This window comes from Gracilinanus agilis, chromosome 4, assembly GCF_016433145.1.
Source record: "Gracilinanus agilis isolate LMUSP501 chromosome 4, AgileGrace, whole genome shotgun sequence".
Taxonomy (NCBI): domain Eukaryota; kingdom Metazoa; phylum Chordata; class Mammalia; order Didelphimorphia; family Didelphidae; genus Gracilinanus; species Gracilinanus agilis.
Genome location: NC_058133.1, coordinates 277,779,239 through 277,802,495, shown reverse-complemented (window position 1 = coordinate 277,802,495; position 23,257 = coordinate 277,779,239). Strand labels below are relative to the sequence as shown.

The 23,257-nt window shown below is 47.4% G+C and overlaps 2 protein-coding genes across 2 annotated transcripts in view; both read left to right on the top strand.

Moving 5' to 3' along the window:
• The first annotated feature begins 1,275 nt into the window (after nt 1-1,275).
• Nucleotides 1,276-19,297, top strand: AARS2 (alanyl-tRNA synthetase 2, mitochondrial). Its single transcript, XM_044672901.1, has 22 exons — nt 1,276-1,608; nt 4,002-4,193; nt 4,794-4,939; nt 5,684-5,851; nt 7,728-7,872; nt 8,850-8,995; nt 9,133-9,241; nt 10,499-10,537; nt 10,669-10,780; nt 11,109-11,236; nt 11,687-11,837; nt 12,567-12,739; nt 13,421-13,534; nt 13,734-13,874; nt 15,112-15,249; nt 15,344-15,453; nt 15,609-15,717; nt 15,907-16,029; nt 16,247-16,357; nt 16,909-16,992; nt 17,261-17,371; nt 18,133-19,297. Exons 1-22 carry the CDS (start codon nt 1,312-1,314, stop codon nt 18,295-18,297), a joined length of 3,012 nt encoding a protein of 1,003 aa, XP_044528836.1. The 5' UTR covers nt 1,276-1,311; the 3' UTR covers nt 18,298-19,297.
• Nucleotides 19,017-23,257, top strand: part of TCTE1 (t-complex-associated-testis-expressed 1) — a 16,381-nt gene continuing 12,140 nt past the window's right edge. Inside the window, exon 1 of the mRNA XM_044675329.1 lies at nt 19,017-19,032. Coding sequence (XP_044531264.1) covers nt 19,017-19,032 — 16 coding nt within the window. The remainder of the gene's footprint in view (nt 19,033-23,257) is intronic.

Genomic DNA, 23,257 nt, shown 5'->3' with positions numbered 1-23,257 from the left:
CCCAGTTGCCACTTAAGAGGGGCCAGAAATAGACTCTTTAGGATTGGGATTTTCTCCACAAAGCAGGGAGGCACAAGGAAGGGAATGAAGGTATTATGCTAGAGTCCCTTCTCTCTCTTCCTTTACCCCATCCCTGGTCTCCCAAGTCCCAACATTAAAAGTTATCATTAAATAACACAACTATTTTAAGGATAGGCAAACTGTGGTCTCTAGCCAAATCCAGCCTGCCACCCATTTTTGAACATCCCTCAAGCTAAGAGCAATGTTTACATTTTTAATACAAACCTTATTTAAAAATGTAAAAACCATTCTTAGCTCATAGGCTGTACAAAACAGGCAGCAGGCCAGACCTGGCTGGAAGGCTATAGTCTGCCAACCCCTGAACTATATAACCCCTCACAATTTAAAGAGCATTTTCCTCTGGAATGAGTAGATATGTTTTATCTCTGTTGTTCAAGGTCCCACATCTCCCAGAGCTTAGCACAGGGTTTGCAAGATACTAGACACTTAAATGTTTTTTGAATGAATGTCTTGACAAAGATTTGCACTCAAAGGATCTGGTTTTGCCTCCTGCTTCTGCTAATTACTACATGTGAAGATAAGCAAATCATTTCCTCCCCTTGCACCTCAGTTTACTCCCCTGTAAAAATAAGTTGAAATAAATGCCTCAAAGATTTCTTCTGGCTCTAAATCTCCTAATGACAACTATATTCATGTTTTCATGGTGCTTTATGATTGCAAAGTGCTTGCCGAAAAAATACTGACAAGCAAATATTATTAAGGTCATTTTACAGAGTGGGGAAACTGAAACTCAGTGATATGAAGGGATATGCCTGCAACCATCATTCAACAAGGCTGTTTCTCCTGCAGTGCAGTTTGTAATGAAGGAATAGGGTGGATTTGGTGTTAAGGAGTCCTGAATTCAAGTCTTACCTTTGATTTGAACCCAGGTGTTCCTGACTCCAGGCTTAGTTCTCTATCCCACCAAATAAAATAAAATTTTACAATTACTGAGCTTTCGTTATAGCTATTGATCAAAATTTTGGCTTTGTCCTGTATGACCTCGGACAATTCAATGAACCTTCTCGGAGTCTCGTGTGTAAAATGAAGGAGTTGGACCAGATGAACTCTAAAGTACTTTCCAGCCCTACACGGATCTCATATTGAATAAAAGACTGAGGTATTCCTGGATCCTCTCCCAGTTCTTTCTAAAAAGTTCCAAACGCCAAAATGCTAGAAAACCTCTCCAGCAGGAGCCGCTGCACAAAATTGTCCCTTCTCACTTGCCATAATCCTCCTTTCACTACATCCATGACCCCTGACCCCGAGAAGCCACCGCCAGAAGGAAAGATGGCGGCGGCGTGGTCGGCAAACGGGTATCTGCGGCGGGCCTTCCGCAGGGCTCCGGGATGGAAAAGCCCCTGTCCCAGGACCCGGCCCCACCGCCGTCAGCTCTCCTCACACCCTCCCCAGCCTTCGGCCTCGGCTGTCCGAACTGCCTTCCTTCACTTCTTCCGGGATCGTCATGGCCACCAGCTAGTGCCCTCTGCCTCCGTAAGGCCTCGCAGCGACCCTGGCCTGCTCTTCGTCAATGCGGGAATGAACCAGGTGGGGGCGGAGCTTGAGCGAAAAGCCTGAGAAAGCTGAGTGGGTGGGAGCTGAGGGGGTGTGGCCTCCCTTTGGCTAGTAACGATTGGAGGCGGGACATGTTCGAGAGGGTGCCCAGGTCTTAGAAAGGGGTTTGCGGCCGGTGGTTCGGGACTTTTGCCCTAAGGAAATTTGTGCGCAGTTTCTTGGAGTTGAAATGACTCACGTGAGGAAGGACCAGGAAATGGGGAGACACCTGGGGAAATCCAGGTCCCATCTTTCAGCTTCTTCTAGTAAGGATGAAGTGGTGTTGTGAATGGAGTGTTGGACTTGGGGTCGGGGAGACAGGAGTTCAGATCCAGTAAGCAAATCACTTAACCTCTCTCAATCTCAGTTTCCTTATCTGTAAAATGGGGATATAATAGCACTTTCTTCTCAGAATTATTGTGAATTTCCAATGGGTTAGCTTTTTACAAGTAGTAGTGGCAGTAGTAGTATATAGGAAGCAAGTTGGTGATACAGTGGATTAATTTTTTTTCTTAAACCCTTAACTTCCGTCTTGCAATCAATACTGTGTATTGGCTCCAAGGCAGAAGAGTGGTAAGAGCTAGGCAATGGGGGTCAAGTGACTTGCCCAGGGTCACACAGCTAGGACGTGTCTGAGATCACTTCCTATCTCTAGGCCTGGCTCTCAATCCACTGAGCCACCCAGCTGCCCCCAATTTATTATCTTTTAAAAAGCTTTTTTTAAAAAAAACTCACTAAAGGGTTTGTCTTAGAACCAAACCTACACTTTCTTTACTCTCTTCTCTTTGGTACAGTTATCCAGTATTTATTAAGCACCTGCTATATGCCAGGCATTGTGCTAGGCCCTGGGGATACAAATACAAAAGACTTCCTTCCCTCAAGCGGTTTATATTCTGTACAGAGGTATAGTTCCAGTCTTTTCTGAGCTTCAGTCCTGTGTCACCAATTACCTATAGAACATTTCAAACTGGACATCACAGAAACATTTCAAATGCAATATGTCTAAAACAGAACTCATTTTCTTCCTTCTGTAAGCTCACCCTTTTCCCAAACATATCACCATCCCAGCTTCCAAGGTTTGTAATCTTGCCATTCTTTTTTTTTAATCCTCTCCTGTCTTAGAATTGTATGTATTAGTTCTAACGCAGAAGAGTGGTAAGGGCAAAGCAATTAGGATTATATGATTTACCCAGGGTTACACAATCAGGAAGTAGCTAGGATTAGAGTTGAACCCAGAACCTCCCATCTCCAGGTATAGCCTTCTCTTCATTGAGCCACCTAGCTGTTATTCTTGACTCCTTACTTCCTTACCCTTTATATCCAGTGAGTGGCCAAATCACCACATTCTTCTGACCATTTCCCTCTACTCATAGATCTTCTCACCTCTCACCTAGATTACTGAAACAACTTCTTAATTGGCTTGCCTTTCTCAAAAACATTTCCCCATTCCAGTCCATCTTATACATTGATATATACATATATATATATATATTAAATATATATGCATATATATTTTTTAAAAAACAGGGAACAACTAGAGTTAGTGATTTTCTTTATGCACAGGTCCAACCATGTTACTACCCTATATAGTCAGTTCTTTCCTCTTTGAGATAAACTTTTTACTTTTCAAGCCCTTCATAACCCTTATCTTTCCTCCCTCCCACACTCTTTGAACCATATTGGCCTCTCTATTTCTCCCACATGGTATGCCATCTTTGCCCTGGTGATCTCCCTGGGACCTCCAATGCACTCCTCCTTCAACTTTACCTCAAAGAATCCCTTTCTTCCTTTGAGACTCAGCTTAAGTAGCACCTTCTATAGTATGTAGAATGTATATATAATTTAAGCTTCTTGTGAGTAAAGATTATTTCATTCTTCAAAAGGATTCTTTTATTCATTTGCATCCCCAATACCTGGCAGACAGTAGGTGCTTAATAAATGCATGTTGCTTGATTAATTTACTCTCTAGGTTAGTAGAATGTTAGAACTGGAAAGAACTTTAAAGATCAGATAGTTAATCTTCCTCATTTTAGAGATCACACCCAGCTCTCAGATTGCCCACTCTCTTTTCCTACTCAGTAAAAATCTATGTCCTAGTCATTCTGAGCTCACCTTCCACCTTCCCTATACTTGGCTAGTAACTTGAAAGCATGACATAATAGAACATGTGCTGGGTTAAAGTCCTGACTCGACTTCATAGCTGATACATGTATATCTTTAGACAAGTCATTAAATCTGTTCGGGCCTTAGTGGCCTGAGTGGTAACATGGGATAGTGCTTGCACTTTCCACCTCTCCAGGTTCTGAGGACTAGAAAAGATTATGTATGTAACCATTAAAGTGTGAGTTATTAATTGTGGGATCCACTTCCATGTACTCTGATCCCAGTTCAAACCAATCTTCTTGGGCACAGTGGACCCTCGAAGTGAGATGGCCCGGTTCCGGCGAGTAGCCAACAGCCAGAAGTGTGTTCGGACAGGAGGGCGACATAATGACCTGGAGGATGTAGGCCGAGACCTTTCCCACCACACCTTCTTTGAGATGCTTGGCAACTGGGCATTTGGAGGTGAATACTTTAAGGTGAGTTAATCAAGGCCCCTACAGTCAGGGAAAGAGAAGAGGCAAGACTTAGCAAAGAAAGGTGTTATTAGTCAGTGGATGGATCTCTCTTCCTTCTTCCATCCTTCATGTATCCATTCACCCTTGTATAGAGCCCTGAGCCAGACACCAGGCGGAAACAGAAAATGTGCTAATATTCTACATATTTATATAAATATCTTATCTCTCCTATTGGATTGTGAGTTTATGAACATTGGCTCAGTGCCTTGCACGTGGGACATGTTTGATAAATACCTGCTGAACAAAGGGTACAGAATCAAAGCACTATATGAGTCCAGAGAAGTAGGGTGATCTCTGAGAGCTCGAATGTCTCAGAAGAGCCTCCTAGAGAAAGTATGACTTCAGCTGGACTCTGAAGGAAGACTAAGACTTGTGGAAGCCAAAAGCAGGAGGGAGGACATCTTAAGAAGAGAGGATGCCTTAAGGCAAAGTTTAGAAATAAGAACACATATGGTGAGTTCAAGGAGATTTGTTCCTATGAATTCTGAAGAGTTAGGTTATATAGGAGGATTACAGAAGGACAATGGCATCTCTCCATAATACTCATCATTCCTTACCCAGGAAGAGGCCTGCAGCATGGCTTGGGAGCTGTTGACCCACATCTATGAGATTCCTCAGGACAGGCTGTGGGTAACTTACTTTGGTGGTAATCCTCCTGAGGGACTGGCCCCAGACTACGAAAGCAGGGATATCTGGCTCAGCTTGGGGTAAGCATGGTTTTGAAGGGTTATAAAAAAATATGAGGCTAAGCCTTTGGAAAGCTGCCAATTTGCATCCTATATTTTTGGTTCTTTGGGGAAAAAAGGAAAGAGGAGGAGTTCAGATCTCTTGCACTCAACCACAGCCAAAATTAAGAATAAGCAAGTTAGGCATTTTACCTAAGGCACAATACACATTTGGGAAGGTGGAAGTGAAGGACATTTTTAAATATTCCATTGTGTAAACAGCCACATTTATAACATCAGAAAATTTTGTTCTTTGTGCACCCAGGTATTTATATTGTAATGAGTCAAGTTGCATGTGTTACTGTGAAGCCTCCAAAGAATAATACTAGAGGAGACATTTTCAAACTTGATCTCAGGTCCACAGATGCCTTGCCCCAGATCTTGCCTTAGAGCATCACAGAAGACTCTAAGGCTAACTCTAGAAGGCCATAGTTTAGTCAAGTTTACAGATTCATGCTATTTACAGAATGGAGAGGATTCCTCTAGATCAGGGGTCGCAACGTATGGCTCTTTCTGCAGGAGCCATAAAGTCAATTTTTTTTTCAGGCACTGTTATAGGAGTGAGCACTGTGAGCATTGTATGGCTCTCACAAAATTACATTTTAAAAAGTGTGGCGTTTATGGCTCTCACAGCCAAAAAGATTGCCGACCCCTGCTCTAGATTTTCCCATAGATTGCCTAATCCTGTCAACACTCAGCCAGTTTTTTTCCCCCACACTTAACTAGGGTACCTTCTTCCCGGGTGCTTCCCTTTGGACCATCAGAAAATTTCTGGGAGATGGGAGAGACAGGACCTTGTGGACCCTGTACTGAAATCCACTATGATCTAGCAGGAGAAGTGGGTCCTCCCCAACTGGTAGAGCTCTGGAATCTGGTCTTCATGCAGTATAACAGGTAACAGGGCAACGTGGTATCATGGAAATAGTGCTGACTTGGCATCAGGTAACCTGGATTCTGGTCCCATTGATTCGTTCTATGAATATGGACAAGACAGTAGACTAGATCAAAGTTTCTCAAGCTTTGGGCATGAAATAGATTGATGGATACTACAATTGTTATTCTGGGAGCCCAAGGATCTAAAAGGTCCCATCAACAACAGGATGATGGAGAGAGTTAAGATAAATTTTAGTGGAAATTAATTCTAATTCCATGCCAAATTTTTGCCATGTGGAATAAGTATTTTTTTGGTTGGTGTATAATTCATTACAGACATATTTACACATCATTCCCACTTCTTGAAAGCTCTTTTGTAGTGAAGTATAACAATTAAATAAAAGTAACAATACAGTGACCTCACCTGAAAGTACATATAGCAGTTTACATCTGTAGAAGTCTTCCTCATTTCTTTCTAACTAAAAAATAAATAAACAGAAATCTATTTTTTCTGCCTTCCACTCTACCTTATTGGGGGGAAAAGAAAAACAAGTTTCTTGTAACAAATGTATATAATAAACAAAACAAATACCCTCAATGGCTATATACCAAAATATACATGTCTCATTCCACACCGTAAATCCTAAATCATGTAAAGAACTCCTCTGGAGTTCCCAACAGTCACTATATTGATCATTGTTCTCATGACTTTCAAAGTTGTTTTTACAGTGTTGTCAGTGTATAAATTGTTCTCCTGCTTCTGCTTATTTCATTCTCCATCAGTTCATAAAAGTCCTTGAAAGTGTTCATTTTTATAATATTGATATTATAATACAAATTGTTCTTCTGGGTCTGGTTTAATACTAGGAAAACCATAAAATAATTAACATATTAGCAATACAATCCACACAAATTACATTATTATATCATTAGATGCAGAAACAGTTTTTTATAAGATCTAAGCCATTTCTTTTAAAACACTAGCAAGTATAGAAATAAATGGGCCTTTCCTTAAAATGATATATAATATATATCTAAAACCAAGAGCTGCCATTTTTTTTATCACAAAAATAAACTAGAATCCTTTCTAATAAATACAGGGGTAAAACAAAGATATCTATTGTCACCACTTCTATTTGACATAATATTAGAATGACTGGCTATAGCAATATGACAAGAAAAAAATAGAGAAATAACGATAAGGAAAGAAGAAATAAAATTATCCCTATTCTCAGATAATATGATAATGTACTTAAAGAACCCTGAAGGGCCATCTAAAAGATTAATTGAAACAATAACTTCATCAGACTTGAAGAATATAAAATAAATCCATAAAAATCATCAATACGTCTATAAAATACCAATAGAATCCAGTAGAAATTAAAATTTCTTCTAAGTGTATAAAATACTTGGAAGTCTACCTTTCAAGTATTTTCAATAAATGTAACTTAATATTCTCAAGAAAAGACGACTGTCAGTATTGACATTTTCTCATTGAGCCCGTATTCACAGCACTTGGTAGGCAGTTTTAAAATTATTACATTAGCTGATTTCTAAGATCCTGGCTAGCTGTGCAGCTACATGAATCTAAGGGTGAAGGATATTCAGAAGTAGAGGCAACCCTGAGCACCTGCCTAGGAAAGGAATTCTGCATTCTAAGGGGAGGAGCAAAACCTGAAGAAAAAGGCCAACACCTCCACTGGTGGCTGGTCGTGGTTGATGACCGTGACTACTAGGCCATGGCCTGGGGGGGCAGGTTGTTCAGGTCCCTTACACTGTTGCCACCATTCTCTCCCTTTCCCTAGTAATTCTACCTCATACTTAGAATCCTAAAGCAGTCATCACTGAGGGAATTGTGGTGCTCAGAAACTCTTTGTAACTAACCTGCTGTCATCAGGGAGGCAGATGGAAGCTTGCAGCTCCTGCCCCAGCGGCATGTGGACACCGGCATGGGCCTGGAAAGGCTGGTGGCTGTGTTGCAGAACAAACATTCTACATATGACACAGACCTCTTCTCCCCACTGCTTACAGCTATCCAGCAGGTAACACACACACACACACACACACTAAGCTGGCCTCCTTGGACCCAAGGCCCAACCCACCTTTTCCCTACCAAGCAATGCCCATCCCAGAGTCACAAAGTATATCCGTGGAAGAGCTGGGGCACATGGGGCATTTGTGATCCTCTAGGGTCATATCCCCATGGGTCCTATCCCCATTCTGCTGCATACCTGCTGTTTGATTCACACCAGTCCTTTTTCCTCTCTGGGTCTCAGTTTCCCCACCTGTGAAATGAGGTATTTGGACTAGGTGATCTCCTAAGGAAGGCTTGTTCCTCTCCATCTTATGCATGTTGTAGAGGGAAGAACACTAGATCAGGAGTCAAAGGACCTGGGTTTGAATCTCAGCTTGACCACTTACTACTTGAGCAAATAATTTCCTTTCTCCAGGACTCAGTTTCTATTTTTATTAAATGAGCAGGTTGAGCTAGCTGATCTCTCAAATGCTTTATCATTCAAAACCCTGAGATTCTGTGGTCAGTGTCCACCCTGTAAGCTCCTGAAGACAAGAAATGTGTCTAGTGAGAGCTAGAAGGGACCTCAAAGGCCATCGTGGCCAATCCCCTCCCACTTTACAGATGAAGAAACCAAAACCCCGAGAAATTAAGTGACTTGCCCAAGATCACGCAGCTAATAAAAATCAGAGGGAGGATATGAACCCAAGACCTGGGACTTCTTTGTAGTGCACTAAGCACTTGGTAATTATTTGTTGATTGTCCAAGACCCTGATTTCCTGCTTCCTATCCCAGACAAGGCTGGATGTGGTCATCTGCTGCTATGGCTACCTGGGGAGAGTTCGTAACAGCCCATCCCTCCAGGCTTCCCCTTCACCTACCCAGCCCTCCCATCCCTCAACACTCACATATTCACAGGGTGAGATTTTAAAGGGGCCAGAGGGGAGGCAAAAGCAAGTCTCTGAGAGTCTGATCGATCCTTTGCGTCTCTTCTCACTCCCTCAGGGCTGCAGGGCCCCCCCATATCAGGGCCAGGTGGGGAAGGCAGATGGGGGACGCACAGACATGGCATACCGTGTGGTGGCTGACCACATCCGCACCCTGAGTATCTGCATGGCTGATGGGGTTTATCCTGGCATGTCTGGAGCCTCGTAAGTCTGGAAGGGCCCCAGGGGGGCTGGCTACAGGGTGGGGAAGCAGGAGAACAGACATTGCACTGAGAATTGTCTCCGTGCAGAATGCAGACAAGAGATGTTTTTATCTCTGGATCTGTGTCCTCCACTTTCAGACTGGTTCTCCGCCAGATCCTTCGTCGAGCCATTCGTTTCTCCTCAGAGGTGCTCCAGGCACCTCCGGGCTTTCTGAGCAGCCTGGTGCCCATCGTTGTGGAGACACTGGTAAGAACAGAGCTTCTCCCCAGCCCACCTCAGCCCTGAGAAGAGGATCTGGGCGATGCCTGAATTTGGGGCATCTGGGGCTCTTCACCCCTCATTCTCCTTGTCATCAGGGCTGAGAACAATGTGAACTGCTTATGCTGGAATGCAAGGATAACTTAGGGGAAATTCTTAGCCTTGTTAGGAAAGCCCTCACATCATAACTTCATGGTAATAGTAACAATAACAATAGTTAAAGCTAGCATTTGCAAAGCATTTTACAGTTTACAGAGCATGTGCAAATCTTATCTCATTCTCACAACAACCTTGGGAGGTAGAACCTATCATCCCATTTTACATTTAAGGAAACTGAGGCAGGCTGAGATTAAATGACTTGCCCAGAGTCCTATAGCTGGTGTCAGGATCTGAACTTGGGTCTTCTTGCCTCCAGGCCCAGTGCTCCAGCTACTCCACCACCTAGGTCCCTGGGGAATAGTGGGTGACTACTCTTTGAGGATGTTGTAAAGGGGCTTCTTGTTTGATCTCTAGCATCATTTCTAACTCTAATTCTGCAGTTTGGTGGTCAAACAGGGAAGACAAGAAAGGGTTAGTTATATAGTAGGACCAGATGGAGGCAACCCAATATGACAGGAAGAACACAGAGCTATTGGTCAGCCAGTGTTCTAGTCCCACCTCTGCTGTGAATTAGCTATGTGACCTTGGACAAGTCACTTCTAGGGCCCTTGGTTTCCTTGTCTCTCATGAGATTGGTCAAGATCAAAGAACCCTCCAGCTCTAACATTGTATATTACCTAAGTTCTGAAGTGTGGAAGAAAAGCTAGATCAGATAATGGGGACAAGGAAGGAATTTCTCATCACAATCGGCTTTGGGAATAGATCCCATATTTTGTCTTGGGCCATGATCATTATATACCAAGCTTGTCTCTTGACCCCAAAGACTACCAGTGCCCTTGCTCTCTCCTTCCTGCTCTGTCCCCTCTTGGGCCCTGTCCCATCTCCCTTCCCTTAAGCCAATCTCATGACCCAGAAAGGATTGGAAAATCAGTGTGAGGGAGAGGGGCAGGTGACCAAGTGGGCACCCCAATCCTGTTTTTTTGCAGCCCCCTTCTAAATTGCAAGCCCTTAGAAGGCAAGCACTGTCTTTCACACAGGCAATAAGAATCAGCTTACAAAAGGAGGTGGCATAAAGTGTCCCTGAACCCAGGAAGGGCTAAGTATGCCCCACTTTCCTGTCTCAGCCTTTCTTCATCCCCTCTCCAGGGAGATGCCTACCCAGAGCTGGAGAAGAGCACAGCCCAGGTACAGGATTTTGGTGGCATGGAAGGGCACGGGCTGTGTGGAAGGAGGAGCATGGCCTGAAGAGCCGTACAGCAGGAAGGCCTTCTGTCCTCTCCTAACCTGGCCTGTCTCACCCCTTTGCTCTCCCCAAGATTACCAGCCTGGTGGCAGAGGAAGAGACTGCCTTCCTCTCTTCCCTAGAGCGAGGCTGCCGCATCATCAATCGGACCCTGCAGCAGCTGGGCCCCTCTCACCTGTTCCCAGGTAAATGGGCTTCTTGAGGAATAGTGGCAGGTGAGGGGTAGGGAGTGGCTCAGAAGCCTCATCCCATTGCCCTCCCTCCACCAGCCACTGCTGTTCTTTCTGCCTATGAGCCCCCTACAGTTTGGAGTGACAGAACCCTCAGAGTAGGGCTTCTTTGGAGCAGGCCTCAGAGCCTAGTATTCTGTCTGAGGCAGCACCATGCCGAGGCTGTGTCAGAGTCTGTGGAATTAGAAAAGAGACCTTTCTTCACTGTTTTTACCCAGGCCTTTCTTTTCCTTCCTTTTCTCCTCTCCCACCTTCAGTGTTCTCTGCCCCTTTTTCCTTTAAGCTGACGTAGCCTGGTCCTTGTCTGGGAACCTGGGGCTGCCTCTGGATCTAGTGGGGCTGATGCTGGAGGAGAAGGGTGTGCAGCTGGACTCAGCTGGTCTGCAGCGGCTGGCCCAGGAGGAGGCCCAGGTAACGGAAGTCAGGGAAGCCCAGGGCAACCATTGAATGCTGAAGTGTCTGGGCCACCTCTTCAGAGGCTCTCTGGATCCACAGTGGCAGGGGGCTTTCACCCATCAGGGCCATAGCCATTGGGAGGACCAAAGGAGCCCTGGCCTCCACCCTCCAGGAGCTCCCCTCTGGGGCAGACAGACCTTATCTATGTGCAAGCGCTGGCCAGAGAGAACTAAGAGTGGAGGCATGGCGCTGAGGGTGCTCGTGCAAGAGACCCATTGGGCAGGGGATGAGCAGCAGGAGGGGGAGGGGGATGCTTATAGACCTGAGCACGCTGAGACAGCTGCAGCTTTGGGGCTCGTGTCCCCAGTCAAGGAGTCCTTCCAAACCTCCAGCAGCTGCTTGAACCACCCCATCCCTGGAGGGATTCCCTCCGCGCCTTATTGTCCCCTCTGCCTCCCCTGCCAGCGGCGGAGCCAAGCCCAGCAGGCCAAGCCAGCAGAGAAAACGGAGCTGCGCCTGGACATCCACGCCCTGGGCCACTTGCAGAGGCAGGGGGTCCCCCCGACAGATGACTCCGCCAAGTATAACTACTCATTGTTGCCTAACGGCTGTTACGGTGAGAATCTGTGTGGGGAGAAGGCTGAGGGGCTGAAGCTGGGGCACAGTGTCTGCCTCCCCCAACTCACAAGCCACTGCAGGGTGGGAGCCGGCCTGATGAATGGTGTCACCACTACCCCCAGTGTCCACAGCAGGCCGCCAGGTGTCGCTGTGGTCTCGGCACCCATCTCTAACCATTCTGCCCAGCAGCAAAATAGAAGGGCTGCTGATCTCTTGGGACCTAAAATAGAAAAGAACCTTAGACACCCTCCAGCAGTCTGGTGCAACCCGTGGCCCCCTTCTCAGAATAATTGTTTTAAAGGCTTAAAGTAAAACATAGGATTAAAAAAGAAACCAATTATAATTAAGTACAGTGATCAAAAAAGTTGTTTTAAAGTTCACAGGCAAGGGGGCAGCTGGGTAGCTCAGTGGGTTGAGAGCCAGACCTAGAGACAGGAGGTCCTGAGTTCAAATCTGACCTCAGACACTTCCTAGCTGCATATGACCTTGGGCAAGTCACTTAACCTCCACTGCCTAGCCCTTACCACTCTTCTGCTTTGGAGCCAACACACAGTATTGATTCTAAGATGAAAGGTAAGGGTTTAAAAAATTCGCAAACCCCAGGTTCCAAACCCCTGATCTAGTCCAATCCCCGTATGAATCAGCAGCTTTCTACATGCCCAATTTCCAGCCTGACTAACCTCCCTTCTCCCAGCACTGACCCTGTTCTCCTCTTACTCTCCTGCAGAATTTGGAGCCTGTGAAGCTGAGATCATACAGTTGTATACACTAGATGGGGCGGCCATAGGCTCAGTGGGGGGAGGTCAACGTTGTGGCCTTCTCCTGGACAAGACCAACTTCTATGCTGAACAAGGGGGCCAGGCTTCTGACCGGGGCTATCTGATATGCAAAGGGCAACAAGTAAGTCAGACTATTCCCCCACTGACTTGCCCCCTTTACTCTCCTTCAGCACACAGCTTTATCGCACTCTTCTCTCTCCTCAGAGCTCCTATAGCTTGAGTTTCCACCTTTCTTAAGATACTTACCACACCTTGCTTGGCTCTGTGATGATTTATATTCATCTTCTCCTTGCTACCAACTGTAGGCTCTGTGAGAGCAGAAACAAGCTTATTTGTCTTTGTGATCCCCTACAGTGCTTTGACCTCACTAAATATTTTTTTTTTTTTTAAGCCCTTGTACTTTGGTGTATTTTCTCATAGGTGGAAGATTGGTAAGGGTGGGCAATGGGGGTCAAGTGACCTGCCCAGGGTCACACAGCTGGGAAGTGGCTGAGGCCGGGTTTGAACCTAGGACCTCCTGTCTCTAGGCCTGGCTCTCACTCCACTGAGCTACCCAGCTGCCCCTCACTAAATATTTATTGACTAGATGGTGATCTTCTCCGCCTCACCCCCACCTCCAGCACCTGATGATTGTCCCTCTGCATACAACTGTCTCTTTCATCCCCCCAGAATCCCAGAGGGGGTCAGCCTGATAATTCGGTGGGAGCTACTCTTTGAGTGTAGGCCTTTGAGGGGAGGAGATGAGAGTGTGGAGAACACTAAAGCAAAGAGTCAGTACTTTGTGTCTCTGCCTTTCCTCGAGGATGTGCTATTCCCAGTCATTGGGGCTCAGATTTATGGAGGTTTCATTCTTCATGAAGTGATAGCCCTGGAGACCTTGAAGGTGGGAGACCAAGTCCAACTGTATGTGGATGAGGTAAGGCTCTCCTGGCCCCATAGCCTCACTGCACTTCTCTGGGCCTCCTGGAATGGACTAGGAATAGAAGGGAAGGAGAAGGCCCTCGGCCTCTCTGATGTGAGCCACACCACACCATACCTGCCTCCCCGCTTGCCCTTTCCACAGGACCTTAGATAACCTTGCATCCCAGGAAAGCATGAGAATTCTTGTGTTGTAGGAATGGCGTCTGGGCTGCATGAAGAAACACACAGCCACCCATTTGCTGAGCTGGGCACTGCGGCAAGAGCTGGGCCCACACACACAGCAGTGTGGCTCCCACCTGAGCCCCGAGAGACTCCGCTTTGATGTGGCCACCCTGGTAAGCAGAAGTGGGGGGAGGGCTAATAAAGGACACAGACTCCAAGGTTGTGTGGGCAGAACGAAGAAGGGCAGGAGTGAATGGGAACACATCCATACGAGTACAGCCTCAAGCTGGGAGAAAAATGCCATATGAGGATCACTTAAAAGAACTGGAGATGTTTGACTGGGAGGAGAAAAAACTCGGGGAGTGACACGACAGCCATCTTCTGAAGGGCTGTTAGGAGAAGCATGGGTAAACTTACTCTCCTGGGTCTCAGAGGACAGGGAGACATAGTTGGTGGCAGTTTCAGAGAAGCTGACTTGGTCTTGAATCATGAACAAACCACCTGACAATGAAAGCTGTTCAAAGGGAAAACTCCATGCCTCCAGAGGTCATGGCTCTTTGGGTTTGGAGGTCTCCAAGCAAAGGCTGGAAAGTTGCTTATTGGGGACATTCCTAGAGGGTGTACTTTAATTATGTGACGTGGGAAGAGTTGGGAGGATTGGTGACATTGTATACCTGGATGTGTGTAGCATGTGATAGGAAGGGCCCAGATCTGGTACTCAGAAAAACCTGAGTTCTGTCCCTACTCAGCTCCTGATTAGTTAGTTGTATGACAAATGATGGGACAGTCCCATCTCTAAAATGAGCCTGGTAGACTAAATAGTTTCTAAGATCCCTTCTAGGTCTGACAGACCATATTCCACGAGTTCTACACAGAGGATGTATTAGGCCTAATTGGGAGAGGGTGAAAGAGCATCTGTCCTTTCCATCTATATAATATGCCCATTTCTGCCATTTCAAAGATTGCTGCCCTTTAAACTAGAATGCACTTCTCTCTGCCCACATATGTCCCTTCCTTCTTTCTGTGTCTGGTGCAGAACCTTCAGCAATCCTTCCCTGGGGAACCCCCAAATATCTCAGACTTCCCCTCTACTTAGTATGCCCTAGCATTCATGTTCAGTTTATCCTATGGTCTAGCACCCTGCATGTGTTGGCACATGGTGTTATGGTTGTTGTCTAGGTAGAATTCCTTCACTTTGTAGATTATAAGCTTTCCAAGGGCAGAAATCTAGTCCTTTATCTCTTTAGATCCTCTCATAATAAAAGGGTTCAGCTTTTTCTAAACAGATCTCTTCTGTGATTCACTGGTTTTGAGAACCACCAGATCCACCCGTCTTAGAGCCACCCACCATAAATGTTCATTTCTGAAGAAATAAGTCCCAGGGAGTCACTCCTCTCTGTATTTCTGCAGACTCCATTGACATCTGAGCAGCTTCAGGCAGTGGAGGAGACCGTCCGAGGGGCTGTGGGGCAGGACAAACCTGTGTACATGGCTGAGGTGGCTCTGGAGCTAACCACCCAAATTCCAGGCTTGCGCTCACTTGATGAGGTAAGGGAGAGGAAGAACAGCAGGACTTGGCTCAAGAACACTGCCTTCCTCAAGGTGAGGGTCTTTAATGTGCCTCCTCCTTCCCCTGCCACAGATCTACCCTGACCCTGTGCGGGTGGTGTCCGTGGGGGTACCTGTAGCCAGTGCCCTGGCCCCCACCTCCCAGGCTGCACTGCAGACATCTGTAGAACTGTGCTGTGGCACGTAAGTCACCCATTCTCGCTGCCCCAGGCTGTGTGCCCATGTGCCCCTCAACCCCTCCACTTCTGCTTCCCCACATTCTACCCGGGGCTATGGTCTCAGGATTCTTCTCTTCTAGAATGCCTGTCCCCTACTCTCCCCCTTCATTTTGCCCCTAGGCACTTGCTACGTACCGGGGCCATTGGAGACCTGACTATTGTTGGAGAAAAACCACTGTCCAAGGGCATCGTCCGCCTGGTCGCTGTCACAGGGGAGCAGGCCCAGCAGGTCAGAGGTCATATAGGAAGAAAGCAGGGAAAGGGCAGGTCTAGCTGAGGGGAAATTGGAGAAAGGGGGGAATCCTGAGCTGGGGGAGGCAGGCTGGAGAAAGCACAAACAGCCCCCGAGCTTTGGTCTGGGAGAGGTCCTAGCAAAGTGGGGCCTGGCTGATAGACTGTCCTTTTTCCTGCCTACCAGGCCCGCGATGTTGGCCAGAATCTGGCTCAAGAAGTTGAAGCGGCTTCAGCTCGACTGCACCAGGGGAGCCAAGATGTTATGGAGGCTCAGCGTCTGTCCAAGGACGTGGGGCGGCTCAGTGATGTGAGGACCACGTCTTTCTCTCTTCTTTTCCCACTGTCTGGCCCAAGCCCTTCTCAAGTCTCCCTGTCTCATACCAAGATGGTTACCAGGGAACATTCTCTGTTGGGAACTTTGGGGTGAGAAGGTGATAGTGTAGGTGCTTTGGCCCAGGCCCTGCCTCTGCCCTAGAGCTCTATGAGACTGAGAATGTAGCTATGTTGTTGCCTTCTCTGACCAGACAGTAGACACGGCTGTGATGCCCCAGTGGCAACGTCGGGAGCTGCAGGCCGTCCTAAAGAGACTGCAGCGCCGTGCCAATACTGCTGTCCGAAAACTGGAGATAGGGCTGGTAAGGGAACTGGTCTTGCTGGGGCCTGGGAATGTGTGGCGTGACAGTCAGAGAACAGTCTTCCCCGTCACCTAGATGGCACACACCACAGAAGGGGCCAATCATATAAGGCAAGGGGATGGGAAAGCCAGAACTTAGGTCATAAGGGAGACTAAGTCATCAGAGAAGACTTCCTGAAAGAAAAGGCTGGGAAGGATGTGGAGTTGGGGCAGAAGGAAGAAAGAGGCTTAGAATTACCTAAAAGCAGCTTGGCTCGGATGGAAGAAGATGTCAGTGGAGCTTTCAGCCTCTGCAGAATGGCCAACACCAGCCTTCTCAGAGCTCTTGCCACACTTCTCAGAACCTATAAGAGGTACAGGGAGGTGATACATGGAAGTACAAATGCTAAGGCCAGGGCACCAGGGGTGGGAGCTGCTCCCTCACAACTCAGGGAGGAGAAGAAAAGAGGAATATGTGGAGAAAGAAGAGGATCTAGGCCTCTGTCCCCACCATGCCATCCTACTCAGATACTTGCTTTCCTTTTTTCTCCCACTCCCATTTCTGTTCTTTAGGCCACAGCAAAAACCCGAGAGATACTGAAGAAACACCCTGTAGGCCCCTTTATTGTGGACACAGTCCCAACTGAATCCCTCTCGGTATGTCATAGGGAAGAACCAGAGGACATCCTAAAGAGGGAGGGAAACAGGAAGAAGCCAGCTTCAGGAGAAGGGAGAGAAGCAGCCTGGATGGGGCAGTCCATAACAAGTGTCAGGGAGACAAGGGGAGCTACAATGAGGATCTTCCTGGACCATTGCTTTGTGCTTTAGAGGGAAACACCAGAGGTCAAGAGGACCCTGATGGGAAAAGACCTGTAATTAGTGAGCCATGGGGCCTCTGAATCTCAGTGTGACTCTCCCTCCCCAGCTGCTAGTGAAGGTGGCGAAACAGCTGTGTGAGCAAGTCCCGGGTGCCTCCGTGTTACTGCTCAGCCCCCAGGCCCCAGGGAAGGTGCTCTGTGCCTGCCAGATGGCCCAGGTGAGTACAGTGAGGAAAGAGAGGCCCTGTGCTTACCCCATCCTACATCCCTATTTAAGGAGGTAACACAAGAGACTATCTACTCACAGTCCATGATGACATCTCTGCTTTAAGTCATCATTTGAAAGGGCTAGAACTCTAAGATAGGGATTCAAAGAGAGCCCAGGATGGGGAATTTCCCCTGTATTAAAAACGGTGCCTAGGTGGCTCAAGAGATCAAAAGTCCGACCTGACCTCAAGACACTTCTAGCTGTATGACCCTGGGCAAATCACTAACACCCCCACACACACCCAACTACCTGGCCCTTACCACTCTTCTTGAATCTAAGATGAAAGGTACAGTTTTCAACAAAACAAAACAGTGCCAGTGTAAGGGAAAGAGTTTATTCTTCAATTCCCTGCCCCAGTGGGGAGCTGGTACCTGCATGTTCTCTTCCACATTAGCCTTCCTCCTCTTTATCATGTGAGCCTCTGTGGCCCCTTCAGTTAGCAGGGACAGAGCCCCTGTTCCCTGAAGCTTTGAGCTGAATACATCACCTACTCAGCAGCCTTCCTTCCTCCATACTCTCTCCCTGTGTTAGCCCCAGATGTCCCCAGGAGTATTCTGATGTAAGTGTGTGTGTGTGTCTGTGCACACCCATGCACATATGCATAGCCAAAGACAAACCAGGGCTAACTTGGTCACAGGTGGGGTTGGGCAGCTAGAGATTCCTGGGGTGCTATGTGCTGGTAGTGAGGGGCAGTGTCTTGTTCCTCCCCAGGACGCAGTACCCACTCTCACCGCTGAAACCTGGGCATCGGCCGTGTGTAGCCACATGGGAGGCAAGGCCTGGGGCTCCCAAGCTGTGGCTCAGGGATCGGGGAACACCAGTGACCTGGAAGCTGTGCTGAACATGGCTCGGGCCTTCGCCCTCAACCAACTCTAACCCAGGACTGTTGGGTGAAGAGGAGCAGGGAGGCCCAGTGGGGTGGGAACCAGAGGCCTTGGTGCCCAGTGACTAAGAAACCAAGGACGAGTCAGTCAGGAGCCCAGGAGAGCCTCAGCTTAACTGTGGGTCCTTCATCTGTGCCAGTCTCTCTCAGTGGGGAGCCCAGGAGACCTCTCCACCAAGTGAGGATGTGTATCCAGTGTGCTCCTTAGCTATGAACACTGTGCCAAAGCTATGGTTGCCTATGGAAAAGGATCAGCGGCTCTCACAGGTTCCTAGGAAGTAAAGAGGTCTTTCCTTTCCCTTCCCATCTCTGAACAGAGTACTCAGCAGCACTTCTGTCCATGTCTTGTTCCCTCGGGCCTGAGCCGATAGTCTGAGACCTTTGTCACTACTGATTCAGCATCTCCACAGATGACATCAAATCTGAACAAGTGACAGGAATGAGCTCAATGTTTTTTGTCCCCAGAGCTAAAGGCCCTGGCCTGGCACTCTGAGAGCCCTCAGACCAGATGGAAGATTAAACAACACTTGTGCCCAGGGCAAGCAACCCTGACTACCTCCTCCCTCCTGGAGTGGTCCTCGGGAGGACACTGGAGGGCCCAACAGGACACCTGGTGAAATGCCAGCCTCTCTTCCTCAGTCTAGGCATCTCACACTTCTGTCTCCTGGCAGTTTTTTCCAGATTCTGCTATCAAATGCTGGGGAAGCTGGGCATGAGCCTCAATGAGGGTGAGGAGAGATGACTAGGACAGCTCTCCCTTCAAGGCTGGCCCAGGTTCCTGCAGCTGGATCTGGATTTCTGGCCGAGCATCAAAATTATAAAAGGCCTCCAGTTTACCAGCATCTAGTGGTGTCATTTAAAGGTCTCTTACTGCAGTGGAGCTTGGACCCTCCATGGTGTGATTCTACTTGACAGCTGATTTTTCATTTTAATTAAGATGTTACTGATTTATTGATTAATCACTGTTGTGAGCACAGTAGTCTCCAAAGTTCCAAGAGTCTGGCCCCAGTGTTGTTTACTCCTGCCCTGCCTATGCCTCTGGGGTTTCTAAGACTTCCATCAGGGCCAGACTCCTCCTCCCTCCCAACCTCATTAAGGCCATGAGCTCACTGGGGGAGGGGGAGGCATGGGGAAAAGGGGAAAGATGCTGGATTTAACCCTCCCTCCACTGTCCAGCCAGATAATACACCTCTTGAGCCCCAGCTGGAGCCCCTAGAAGATGGGATGGGCCTGAGGATGGAAACCACAACTCTCATCATTCCCACCTCCAAGGAGGAAGAGGAACCTAGAGGGACCGGGTGGGGCTGGGCCAGGAAGGGCCCTGGGGCTTGGGATATGCCACCTGCTTCCCTCTCAGGGGCCTAGAAAAAAGGGAAAGGAGGATGCCCTTTCCCAAAGGTGCCAGGGTTAGGAGAAACACACACACACACCTTGTTGCAGAGCCCTTGTCATGGGAATTATTCCACAACTTTCCCTGAGGTTGGGGTCAGGGTTAGGAGGGCTCGGTCTTCAGTCTCCTCCGCTAGGAAAGGGATCCTGAGATCCCCTGGCAACACCCATCTTCCTCAACCTTAATTCTTGTCCTAAAGGGGATGGAGGAGTGAGTAGAGTTCCCTACGGTCAGCACTTCACACACAAAAGAATATATGACAGCCCTGTAGCAATCATGTAAGAGTGCTCCGCGCTGAACATCAGTGTGTATGCAGCACCCAGTATCCCAAGCCCATGCAAACTGCGCAGGCTCCTTCCCTTGACAACAACCCGCGTGCATAGCAACCAATGCAGAGAGCCTTCCGGTTAGGGGGAGGGGAGGCGAGGCGTCTCCATGGAGACAGAGCCAGGCAGAGGGTCCTGACTAGACTGAAGGCAACCCAGGCAGCTGGTGAGGAGACCTTGGGGAGGGGGGCAGATTGATGCCCTTGTATCCCGAATCCCTTCCATGCCCATGTCTTTGGCGGTCACCCTGCCCCATCCCCTGTGTCTGCGCTCCCCATTTGGTCCTTGTCCCCTCATCCCCTCCTGTCTCCCCCTCCATAAAAGAATCCTCCTTTGCCAACATGCCCCCTTCAGCTTTCCGGTATCTTTCCCAGGTTAGCCCCTTGTGACATTCTCTCTGTGATGGTCCATCTGCCCAAGGGACAGGTAGGAGGGGGGGGAAGCCTCAGCAGCAGCCACTTGGGATCACCCCACAGCTGAAGGAAGGTACCTGGGGTTCCCTTGCTTATTAACAGTAAGTGGGGGAGGGCTGAGCTAGCCAAAGAAGAGTGGAGGAGAAGATGGAGAGAAATCCAAAGAAAAGGGCCAGGGGACGTCATTAAAACTCCTGCCTCTGCCCTGTTCCTACTCTGCTTTGGCATCCCTGGGGAGAGAGGCCCCTTTGGGAGGCCCAGACTTTCTTTCCCTTGCCTCCCTCCTTGCAGTCTCTCTTCCCCTTGGCTCCAGAGTAAGCTGCTACAGCCTTTCCTCCTCCCAGGGAAGGTGGACAGACACTGCAATGACCTTTAGAAAGCAGAATGCTGAGAATAGCCCAGTAGGAGTTATCAGTGTTCAAGGTAGAGTGAGGAAGGTTAAAAAAAAAAAACAAAACAACTCATTTTGGGTCAGTCCTGGATTGGGGCCTGCTGAAGCCAGAGCTTAGAGGACAGGGAAATGATGTGAGAGAGAGCCTGGGATGAAGCAGAAAATGGGAGTGGGAATCTCAGCAGCATCCATTACTGACTAGTCTGTGACCTTGACAAATCAATCGGCTTCTCACACTGTCATCTCATTTTAATAATGGGAATTAGACTTCTATTGTATACCATCCAGACACTGATGGGAGGAAAGCACTTTGTAAAGACTAACAGCTCATATAAATGTGTTACTTTCCGTTTTATAAGTAATTCTGCAGGACTGAGCCAGACAGTCCAAGTATTCTGGTTTGGGGGTGGAGAGGGCAGTAGGAGAAGGTGCAAGGAATGATGACTCACAAAAGGTAACATGACATAAACCGGATTTGGGAGATGTGCATTGAAATTCTTACTGGATCAGCTGTGTAACCTTGGAAAACTCACTTCCCTTTGTGCCTCAGTTTCCTCATCTGTCAAATGGCAGCAGTTGAGCCCTAGATGAAGATACCTTCCACAATTCCATGACTCCATAGGTTCCTCATTCCTACCACCAGAGATCCCCTTCTGCCCCTTGTCCTGATGCTCCATGGAACCAGCAACTAACTTGATAACCCTCAGGTCGTGTCCCATGTTTGAGATGCCTTGGCCAGATTTCCCACACAGAGCTCTTCACGAGTTAAGGTGATCATTTCACCATAAATCGGCTCTACTTGCTTATAGAGTTTTATGGGAATAGCCAAGAAACATAGAGATAGCACTCCTCCCCAAGAAGGATATATAAGAAGACAAGTAAGGGTCCATTTGTTAGGAAGTCCTTCCTTATGTGGAAACTAGTCAGGGGAAAATCTCTGCTTGTAGGGCAACATTACAACATTGGAAGCTAGTGGTGGTAAGGGCCATGTTGGTAGAGATGGGAATGGCCTCATCCCATCTTTCCAGTCTTCTCATCGCCTCTACAATTGGCCTATTTGCTATTCCTCATACAGGACAGAACATCTATCTCTATACCTTTGCCCTGGCTGTGCCCTATACCTAAAAGGCTCTCCCTTCTTACCTCTGCCTCTTACAATGTCAAGTTATCAGCAGTTATACTAAGTGGACATTTCCCTGGTCATTTGTCTATCCAATTTAGACCACTGAAAATCCAAACCATCAGCTGAACTAGGACATCTGGTCACCCTTATCAGTGAATAACTACCTATTGTAGACAATGAATGCTAACATGGAACCTCGGAGTTGCTGGACTGGCAGAGAGGCTCCTCAAATGTGTTTTTTTAACCTTGGCACCCAATTGCATTGGGCCTTAACACTAATCTACCAGGTGTTAGAAGAAAATAAGTAAAGGGGAAAAAAGAAGTAAAGAGAATTTTTCAGGGACTATTCTCATGATTGGGCGGGCCCTGCCTGTCATATCCTTACCAATCACACTAGAGATCACTGAGGTTCAAAATCAGATACACCTGTAAGCGTGATGAGTCCTGGCATGGAGGAGACCAGAAATCACTGGACATATCCCCACTTTGTTGTACTCCCCAGGGCCCAAGAAACACAGGACTGGGTTCAATTCTGGATAATTGACCTTAAAGGGGGAGCTTCTCTCTTTAGTTCATTGCCACCACCTGGAGTTCCCCAGGGGGGTGAAAAATCTCCAAAATGAAACCTCAGAATAGCTGGTATCTAGGTTTTCCCAAATGTTGGCATCACAGAGTTCCCAACCTCTACAAAGACACTCAGTGTACAATATTCATATCAGGTATGGGGTAGCCTTTATTTCACCCACTACAGAAAATGTATAAGATGATAACATTTCACAGCCTGCGAACAAATGAGGAGATATAATAGGAACTAATATTTATATGGTGGTGGCATTCAGTTGTGGCCAACTCTTTATCATCCCACTTGGAGTTTTCTTGGCAAAGGTACCAGAGTAGTTTGCTATTCCCTTCTCTAGCTCATTTTGTAGATGAGGAAACTAAGGCAAACATGACTAGGTGACTTGTCCAGGGTCACACTAAGTTCAAATTTGAACTCAGGAAGATGAGTCTCCAGTCTGGGTATTCTATCCATTGTACCACCTAAGTGCCCATTTAGAAGGTGCTTTATGTGTATATTTATATGCCAAGTGTTTTACATATCCTATCTCATTTGGTCCTCACAATAGCCTTGTGAGGTAGATACTAGATAGCTCATTAGACTCCCCCTGAAAGTTAAAAGACATGGTGGACACTGTTTAAACCAGTGGTTCCCAAACTGTTTTGGCCTACTGCCACCTTTCCAGAAAAAATATGACTTAGCCCCATGGAAATTAAATTTTTTTAATTTTAATAGCAATTAATAGGAAAGA